At 39.9% G+C, this 10657-nt stretch overlaps 1 protein-coding gene across 1 annotated transcript in view; it reads right to left on the reverse strand.

Annotated features, from left to right (window-relative positions):
• Positions 1 to 10510: 10510 nt before the first annotated feature.
• Positions 10511 to 10657, reverse strand: part of FBLN1 (fibulin 1) — a gene marked incomplete at its 3' end in the record, with an annotated part of 43688 nt that continues 43541 nt past the window's right edge. The window contains exon 15 of the mRNA XM_010011061.1: positions 10511 to 10642. Within this exon, the coding sequence (XP_010009363.1) occupies positions 10511 to 10642 (132 nt within the window). The remainder of the gene's footprint in view (positions 10643 to 10657) is intronic.

A 10657-nucleotide genomic window follows, 5' to 3' on the forward strand; every position in this document is an offset into this window, starting at 1 on the left:
ATTGATATGGATATGCCCATTTTTTTTGTTTAGGGGTGCTGATTGACGGAGCTGAACATGAGCCAGCATGTGCCCAGGCAACCAAAAAGGCCAACGGCATCCTGGCCTGTATCAGAAATAGTGTGGCCAGCAGGGCCAGGGCAGTGAGGCTACACCTTGAATCCTGTATTCAGTTCTGGGCCGCCCACTACAAGAGAGACATTTTGGTGCTGGAGCAGGTCCAGAAAATGGCAACAATGCTGGTGAAAGGTCTGGAGCACAAGTGTGATGAGGAACGGCTGAGGGAACTGGGGTTGTTTAGTTTGGAGAAGAGAAGGGTCAGGGGAGACCTTATCGCTCTCTACAACTACCTGAAAGGAGGTTACAGTGAGGTGGGGTCGGTCTCTTCTCCCAAGTAACAAGTGACAGGACAAGAGGAAACGGCTTCAAGCTGCACCAGGGAAGGTTTAGATTGGATATTAGGGAAAATTTCTTCACCAAAAGGATTGTCAAGCACTGGAACAGGCTGCCCAGGGAAGTGGTTGAGTCACCATCCCTGAAGATAGTTAAAAGATGTGTTGATGTGGCACTTAGTGACATAGTTTAGTGGTGGACTTAGCAGTGTTGGGATAAAGGTTGGATCTGATGATCTAGGTCATTCTATGATTCCATGATTCTGTGAAATGTTCCCTAACCTGATCTTCCTCCACCGAGTGTTAGTATTTCTTGCTCCAGACTCTCGTATTGCTCTGAGGGCTCTGGGACTCCTGAAAGCCAGCCTTATCAGTGAAGAATGAGGCAAAGGCAGCATTTAATTCAGCTTTCTCTATGTCTTTAGTCACCAGGTCTCCTGCCCCATTCATAGGCAGGGCCACATTTTTCCTAGTCTTCCTCTTTCTGTTGATGTACTTGCAGAAGCCCTTCTTGTGCTTCACAGCAGTGGGCTGTACCTCCGCAAGCAGTCTCACAGGCATTATGTTCCTCCAGTTCTCCTTAGTTCATGACTGTGCCTAAAGGCACAATCTAGCTGTCAAACAACAGGCATTTCCCAGACCACCAGATGTCTGCTGACTTCAGACAGTTAATGTACACCTTAGATTCCTCCATCTCTCAAAAGCTAAATAATCCTTTTCATTTTCTCTTTTTTTTTTATTTTCCTGAAAGCTATCCATATTTCTCTCAATTATTTGTGACAATAACAATGTATGCTCCCACTATGTGGTGCTCTGATAGCTTCTGATATAATCTGTTTTTATTAATAAGTGGCTGCTCTTTGGAAAATGAAATATTTTTTGTAATCATCACTGCAGGCATCAAATCATATACAGAAAAATAGATCTGAAGATATCATTAATCCTGGAGCTGCCACACCTGACAAACGTAAATATGGTTAAAGGATTCAGAAAACTCATTAATCAAAATAAAAGTACTGAAAAAGATTTCCTTTTGCTTTGAAGTATATTGCCCTCATAACATTGTGAATTAGACCTTCATTCAAGTTTGATAGTGAACACGTCACAAAATAATAGATTTGGAGAGTCAAGCTAGAGCTGGATGTTAACAAGGTTTCCATGCTGATGGAGAACTGCTTCACAGGAACGTGTCTGGCTATATACATCTTTGCTAAAGTATCTGGGGACAAGATTTTCAAAAACATGTACTTTTCAAACATGGATCTCCCAGATCTTTATTCAAATTCCTAGGAGAATGGCCTAGTTTTCAACTTTTGAGAAACCAAGTGCTTATACACTGCTTCAGAAGTCTGTCTGAACATAAAATCACGTTTTCATAAGGTACATAGACTTAGGGCAGTTTCACTGTTGGTTTAAGCTGACCAAAAATAGTGGCCCTGCTATATCCTCTGCCCCTTCTCTTGGACTGACACCTGAAAGAAAAGAACCAAAACCATAGCTTGCCACACAAGCACTAATGCTGACAACCAGGAAAAGGGCTGGAGTGTTTGCTCAGAGAGAGACTGGAGAGGAGGGGTTCCCTTTTGAGCACCCACAAAGCTCCAGATTGCTTAATACAACCCCAGTGTCCCCTGTTAGGGAACAGAGAGGCAATGGTGGTTTAGGTACTGTAATGATGAGTATCGCACCAGTCGCATAAACAGAAATCCTAGATGTAGGCCAGTTGGTGCAGTGCTGACCATATTATCCCAGGAATAGGCAAAAACGCCTGTGTCCCTAGAGCAATTCAGTAACTGCTACCCAACAGTGCAGCTCAAAGCTGTACTGTTTCCTTCTCTGAAGGCGTAAAAGAGGATCAGGGGAAGGGCAAGACACCCCTCAAAAAAAAAAGTGCAGTGTAACAAGGTGGGCCCAAGCCTGCAACCATAAGCAACCCCTATTGCTCGTATCTCTCCCATGGTCAGAGTATCTATTGACCACGGTAATCATTCTTAAGCCATGTAAAGACAAAGCTCTCCTTTAAAGACTGTCCAAACAGTTATGTCTAAAACTCTCCAGGTACTTACGGTCTTTGAAGTTTCCACCTACAGTACAGATCTCAGCTTAAGTTAAACTAAAGCTGAATCTGCTTCTCTTTTTGCCTTTCATTTTACCTCGGAAGAAAAAAGGAAATTACAGTACAGGAATTTAATTTCAGCATGAAAAGGCATCTTTCTGCCTTATTCAACAGATCAGAAATTTGGGATTCAATTTATTAGAAATGTTATCCTTTAACCACTCAATGGAGTTTAATTTCATTAACACCTAGGCTTCTTTAGAAAGCTTTGATTGCTGAAATGCATCACATAAAGAGGCAATAAAGAGGCCTCATGGTATTAATACATTTTTTGGCCAGAAACAAATGGTAAATATTTTCAAAGCTATTATCTGTCGTGTTGGATCATATGAAGCCTTGGTATTATGAAAGAATTAAAAACAACCTTTGATTTTACTGAGGTTTGGCTAGTTTACAAATACTATGATCTTTATTAAGGATACCAAATAACTTCAGAGAGATGTGCTCTTATCTTGGTTTGGCAAACTTGAAGTGCTTTTAGATCTCTGGTTTGCCTTCCAGCCAAACCTTGCAATGGGTTTTAATGTTGACAATGCTGTGAAATCACTCATGCCTAAAATGCAATAACTGTACTTAAAGTAGCCTCATTAAAAAATAGTTTCCATCATACATTTTTTAATCTTTCTTTTTCCACCTTTGAGAATGTGGCATGCTTTAGGTAGTACAAGAGTCTTACATATTACAAAAACAAATGGAAAAATCTTAAAGGCTGGATGTCCAAAAGAGGCAAAAATCATATATGTCAGCCTCCTGATACTTTATCACCACTACCTTATTGCAAGGGGTTTAGTGTCCACTGTGGTACATCATCATGTACATGCAATCTCTTCATTTAGCAAGAGTGGCTTCGTTTACCCTACCTGTCCTGCAACCATGTTATTCTGTTTCAGCCAAGCTTGGATACTGTAGCATATCCATGACACCTGGGCAATTAATTATTGTCACCCTAAGCATTTCTTAGCAAAGAGCCACACTGTGGCACACAGGACGATGTGGCTCTGTAATTCAATTTACCGTGGAAGAAAAGTATCTAATCCTGAGGATTTGACCTGAAAGCCTTTCTGTAGCTGCTCAGTCATCACCTATAGGCAACAGCGCTGCTGGTAGTGCTAGCAGGACTTCTGACGAGGGAAGCTCTCTGAATCTTAATCTGTGTTAATCCCTGACCAAATTCTCAAAATAAGGCTAAAATAAGGGGTCACTTCACCACATTTGACCCCTTTAAAAATAAAAGTTAGGGTGTTTCATTTTTAAGTTGTGCATCATGCTGGGAAAGATTTGTGATACGCTTTGAGTCTCATCTTCTGTCTCCATTTTTATAGGGAGTGTAGGTGCTACTGCAGGAATTAGATGCTTACTATCAGCACACAAACTTGGAGCAGCAGCAGAAGCAGCTGAATCGGTCAGACAAATATTTCTCACTTGGAGTTCCTCAGAAAAGTAGGTCTCTGACTACTCTAAATCAGGGCAAAGAACTTCAGAAAGCTGAATTCACACAGAACTCCCTCAGAGGAATTGGTGTAGGATGTCTCTCAGTGTACTGAATTCCAAATCTGGCTGTATTGGCTCATTTATGTAATATCTCAGCCCAGTGTTTAAAATTAACACCAAAAAATGCATGCTATGTAATCTGAACCAAGGACCTTCGACAGTCCCCTTAGCTGTTCCCTGACTCAGTCTATTTCTTTCCCAAGTTGGCAGGTTTTATACTTCATGCCACAGCTCACAAAAGTCTGTCAGAGTTGCAGTGTGATTTATTTGTCTGCTGGCTTTATTATACCTTCCTACCCAAGGGGTGAGATGAACATTGGTCAAGGAGGAGTATTTGATTAACCAGATACTTGCAATGTGCTAGAGCGAAATTTGGCATTAGGAAGGTTTTTCTACTCGAGCATGAGACTCATTCTCACCAGAAAAGCACCTTCAGCATTTCTCAGATATGAAATGAAAATTCACCTCCTGCTCAAGTTGCCTGTTTGCCTCCAGAAGAGCTCTCCAGCCTGACATTTTTTCTGGAGGGGAGGGAGGGTGTTGAGAGATTTGACTAGTGAACAGTGCAGTCATCAGCATCCCGAAAGGGCAGGTTCAGGCAATAAATCTAGGATCCCGTTTACCAAATGGCTTCTGGGCACCCTCATCTCAAATGCATAGCTACTAATTTCAACAGGGCATCCTGGCATAGAGAAAAACTCACAAAATATTCTTTGCTGAGGGGGTCCTCTTGTGAAAGTGGCAAGCCTAGATGAAACCAGAACAAAGATACTGAAAGGGATTGTGTCTTTTTAATGTAAGGCTGCAAGAGCCTGTCGAAAAACCTGCTGAATTATGTCCCTGCTCTGTGTGCTTATTGTGAATGACTGGACAGCATTGGTTTTGTATTGCCAGACACCATTGTCATTTCATGCTAATGACATTATAGTCATGACAAAAGGTGGCTATTGTTGCTTACTTCCTAGTAAGAGTATCCACAAGGGGAGATAACATATGCGCTGAAATCCTCACCCATGAACAGCAGAGCTCTCACCTACCCTCCATTTCCCCACAGAAAAGCAATTGCAGGTGAACTGCTACCTTCAGCGCTAGAGCTGTGCCATGAAGCCCAAATCAGTCCAGGGATCTCATTATGCTGAACACAGTAACAAATGCATGGTAAAAGCCAGCCAGCCTCTGGCCCAAAGATAAAGATTCTAAAGCAACAAAGGATAAGGAAAAAGCAGAGAGCAATGCGAAAGTACTTGTCCAGCACTGCAAAGTGGGTCCAGGGACAAAGTTCAGAACCAAATCTTTTGCAGCCCAGTGCCTCTGAATGTAATATCAGACCTTACGAATGTTTGCATGGTGGACTGTGAAAAGACCTTGCCACAGTGGGAAAGGCCAAACTACGTACAAGACACAGAACTACTACCCCTGTGCTAAGGAGAGGTTTCCTCGAAAGTCAAATAAATCTCCAGTCTCCTTCTCCTGCCCCCAGCCAGTATGGGATCCCACAAACACACTTTCTTACGGTATCTGTTTTTGTTTACCTTCCAATCGTTTTTGAAATGTCTCTTACCAGCCTCTGGAACATGCTAAACAATCATGGTACCAAAGTAGAAATTAGACTACTACTAAATCTACTGTTGTGTTATCAGTAGTTGAGACACTTTTGGTGATGGTTCAAAGGTAATATCGTGAACTCTCACACGTGTACATGTGGCTGGAAAGCCAGGACAGAGACAGCAGTGAAATCCTTGCAAATAACAGTAAAGAACAGTAGTACATATCTGCAAAACTATAAGCAACCGTTGATATCAAGTGTATTCTAGCACCAGCACAACACCCCTGAGAAGCTCTATAGGTACAAATGAAATTTTATAATTGTTTTTTGATCAGAATAGTACAATTCTGCGTAATAGACAAGAATATCTGCTTAAGTTAGTATCAAATGCAATATGGAAGATTTTAGCCTATCAAAACTTTTAGCTGTATAAAAAAATTTTACAATCTTCCTGAAGTTTACCAGACTACAAGGTGGTATTACAGTCACCTAAGGAAATGAATGCATAGCTGAGAGGGGAAATGTTTTATAGTATCTGATAATACCTTAGGCATTGATAGGACATTTTTGTACAAGTTGAAAATGCATTCTTCATTTTTCACTGACAGCTGGTTAAAGGAGGAATGCAGTCAAAAGTCTATAAAAGCTTTTTTAAAAAAATCCACAACTGGCTAAAACTGCACTTCTGTTTTCCTCCCACCCATGCTAGTAAGTGATGTGCAGCGTTAATAGTATCTTTTGGATTCAGTGCCACCTTGGACTGTAACCACACCTGGCAGCAAAGACTCTACACCACTTCTTGAACCAGGACAGAATGGAGTTTCACATGTCTTTTTAATACAATAGGGTAGAAATACTGGTGGCAACTTTTTATACAACTCTTTCTTCAGCTTGCATGAAGTCTATGCACTGCAACTCCAGCAGGCTGGCTTTCGTTCCTTTTCTTCCACTGGAGGATACTTCCTGTAGGTCAGCATAGCTAGTTCTGGAGTCTGTTCTTACTTCTTTTGGCTCCTCCATGTCTCATACTGCTGATCACTGATTCCCATTTGATATATTTTCTTTCCTTGATCTTGCAGTACTGTCCTTATCTCTTTCTTCTCCACATTTGTGCCTGCTTCTCCTACATCTCCTTTGGGAGACTGTTTTCTTTCTTTTTCTAACATTTCCTGGAGCAACTATTTCCTCTGTTTCTAGTGTCTTCTCTTTGCTTCCTCACAACCTGCTCCTACACATTCTCATCTCCTCCTATGACCTCAGCTTGTGTCTTTCCAGCAACAAATCACAAAACAGCGTGATAAGTCACTCTCCATCCAATCCTACAGATTTCTCAGCTTCACTAACAACTTCTTGATGTCTCAGTGTCAACTTAAACAGATAATGGCTAAAACTGATGATCTGATTTTTCAATCCACGATTCTTTGTCAGTATTGAAGTCCTCACTTTTCTTCTATAACTCCTTCTCTAACAGCTCCTCCCCCTCTCTAAACCTTTACCAAAAGGAACCTGTACTTTTTTACTTTTTTTTAGTGTTATGCTTTTGAGACCATTTTGTTCCTTTCCATTCACACAAACACAGGTCCTTCTTAAGGTGTCAATGCTCTCATTTCTTACAACCTAGCAAAAACCTGTTTTACTAATGAAGGACTTCCTGAAAGAGCATCTTGACTGATCTGTTCTTTCTCCCCCTCTTTTCCCAGTGCTCCTTCCTTTCTTTGAATGCCTTCATCAGTTTCCTCTGCTCTGATATGCAGTTGAGGTTTATTACACCCAGCCCTTTCCCTAACACTAGTAATTATTTTCCTGCCTTGTTTTAATATGCTGTTATGCATTTAATCTCTCTCTGAGCTAGTTCATGTCTTTTCTTTAAAGAAAATAAACCCACAGAACTCCTGCAGAGGTTTTCTATCTTTTCTCTTATAGAGAAAATTTGACTTGTAGACAAAGATATTTGGTGACCTAATTTCCATTGGCTAATTAAATAGCTTTCACACTCTGCTCATTTCTCCTGAAATATTACACAGAATGAGACATGCTTATTATTCCTTTTACCTGTGCATCTATGATTTCAGGGTAAATATATTCTTTCCTCTACAATGTAGGCAGCAAAAATTAATAATAACTAAAAATAGTCTACACAGATTTAAGAGGCATATGACCATCAGTGGTCATCAAGCATGGTAATCCAGGTGCACATTCCCAGAAGCATATAAACTGATGATTGAAGCAAGTTGGAACATTACATTTGCAGAAGGATTCCTGTATACCTGTCTGTTACTGGCTCATATGTTGGACAATGGTTACTGGGTTAGTTAGTCATTTGCTCTGCTAGAGTCCCTGTGTTACATCCCCACAGTTCTTATGTTCATGTAACTTAATGGGATAACCAACAAAGCTTTCTGATATTGTTTGTGCCCTTTGTGTTATTGCATCCTTGTACAATCCCTTCTTCTTTCTTTACAAGAGGAACTCACTTTGTGACCCATGTAGACTAGGATCATATCTTATTTATTGTCTTGAAAACTACCCAGCACTTTCATGGAAACACCTAACATTCTGATTATTAACAAGAAAAAAAATGATATTCTGATGAAAGCAGCAGAACTGCTACTGGCAGAATCATTTACAATCCTGATTTCACACATACGACATGCTGTCCTGAACCTCTGCCCCTCTTGGTAAGTATCAGCTGGGGTTTTGTTTTGTTTTCCCTTTTCCAATTCTGCTGCAGGCAATTTACTTTGCAGCTTCCACCCATTAATCTCAAAGTAGTTTTACATAGAGGAATTAATTAAGAATCTTACATACAAGAATTAATTAAGACAGTAATAGACATGTTTTATCATCTTCATGTTGCAGATGGGGGAACTGAGGTGAAGAAAGAGTTGCTCAATTCTTTTGCAGAACTGGGAATGTACTTAGGCGTATATCATATCCTCTCAACCTGGTGTATAAGAATATCCCTTTTCTCCTAATGCTGTGAGGCAGATATCCAATTTACCAAGTAAAATACCATCGACACGCAGTCCTGTTATTCAAAATGGAAAAGCTTCCCTCAGGCGAATACCTCGGCCAGCCAAATTTCTGAACACATCCTTCTTTCTTATTTCAGACAGAAAGAAGCACACAGCACGAAAAGCAAACTACTGTAACTACTGTGGGATCTGATAACATTTATACACTTCTAAAGAATCAACCCAATACCTGAAATCTGTAATCTTATCATTCCACTTTAACAGACTCTCCCTCTTTCTCAGCATTCACATGTATACTTCTGTTTGATAAAGAAAGAAATATAAACCTAATGACTGATGATTTTTATCTACAGTTCATAAAACCTTTGCACAACTCAGGCTTTAGTATCATGCTTCTGAAATGCAACAGTGCCACCTTCAGATCATGCTAAATATGACGTTTTCACAAACCATCAGTATGGAAGCGCAGCAGCGATTTTTCTATTCACCCAAAGTCCTGCTAGAAACCCCAGAAGCACATAGAATTATAGAAATGTTTTAGTTGAAAAAAACTTTTAAGATCATCAAGTCCAACCATTAACCCAGCACTGCCAAGTCCACTACTAAACCATGACTCTAGGTGCCACATCTACACATCTTTTAAACTGAGAAAGACAAGTACTTCCAGGTAACTTACTACCTAGTAACATGGTCTGGATTATTAACTGTATGATATGCAATGGATTAAAAGAAAAAATCCCTAATCAAACCTTGCATCGTGCTTTACATTTCTCTAGTAGAGCACTACAAATAATCACAGAGGGGTCCACTATTTTCACTGTAAAATATTTCTGCCCAGTTTCTGCTGTACTTTTAACTCCTGAAAACTGATAAAGTCTCACACGTATAAACCCGAGTAGAACCTAAGCATTCACATACTGAAGCATAAATGTTCAGTGGGAACAGTGGTCCTTTATTTTCATAATAAACATTCAATAAACTTAATAAAAATTAATAAAGAGCAGTCAAATACTACCTTTTAATACCTGGCATATTCATTCTCTAAGCATGATAATCACAGCATATTCCCCTACCATGGCACTATCAACTTGCATCAAGCAGAGCAGCACATCAGCTGGGACCTGCTCCTGCTCTGCAACCTTCACATAATTTGCCACTTTCTCCTGGGTTTGCTGGATCCCAGAGTGAAAGCCAAAGCAGCATAAAACTGTAAATATGTAGCTGTGTGTATGTATATATGCTAGATACACTACACACATTACATGCTCCATACAGCATGCACTATATCCCCTAAAAGGACCCTGCTCTGAGAGAAGCCTACCAGAAAGAATGACCCCAGGTTGTGTTGCAGCCCCTCCCTGCTATATGAATAGATGCAGGTCTACAACCTGACCCGTATACACAGGTATACCTCCTGCCATGTCTCCTCCCTGCAAAGGTGAGACTGTAAATCAAATGTGCATGTTCCATTCTAAAGTTTCTTCTAAACCACAGCATTTGTTAGATCCTTTTTACATTTAACAAAGGTATTTATCTAAAACTGAACCAGCCTGTCATTAAATATGGAAACAGGTAACAGTTTCAGTAAATTCAGTCTTGCTTTAAAAGATTTACTATTACACAAAAATTGGGGCAATGCTGTTTAAACAAGAACGCTTAATTACATTTACAGTCTCTTTGCTGACATGCTGTGTTATGATACTTGGTTTGACTATAATGGGCAAAGCTCACCATTTTAAAATGAAGCCATTTGTAATTAACACCAATTCTGAAAGAAGTTAAAACATTTCTCAAGTTGAAGTTTAGGTATCTCTTATTTTGAATAAAAAATTAATTGTGATACTAGTTCAAATTACATAGATTGGACTGGAGAATAACAAATCAATACAGGTTTGAAAATCAAGATGGGAATTAATCACTTGAGTTAATTTCTTTGACCTTGTTCTACAGTATTATTGAGAGAAGAAAGTAAACAGAAAACACTACTCACCCACTGTCATACCATCCATGTACCGCTTGATAATATCAAAGGAATCTCTTAAATTTCCTTCTGTTATGTCAAATATGATATCTGCCTGGTTGGCTGGATATGTAGGTGTGATGGCACGGAGAAAAATAATCTCTGCAAAGAAAGAGT

Source organism: Nestor notabilis, unplaced genomic scaffold (genome assembly GCF_000696875.1).
Source record: "Nestor notabilis isolate BGI_N333 unplaced genomic scaffold, ASM69687v1 scaffold853, whole genome shotgun sequence".
NCBI classification, from domain to species: domain Eukaryota; kingdom Metazoa; phylum Chordata; class Aves; order Psittaciformes; family Psittacidae; genus Nestor; species Nestor notabilis.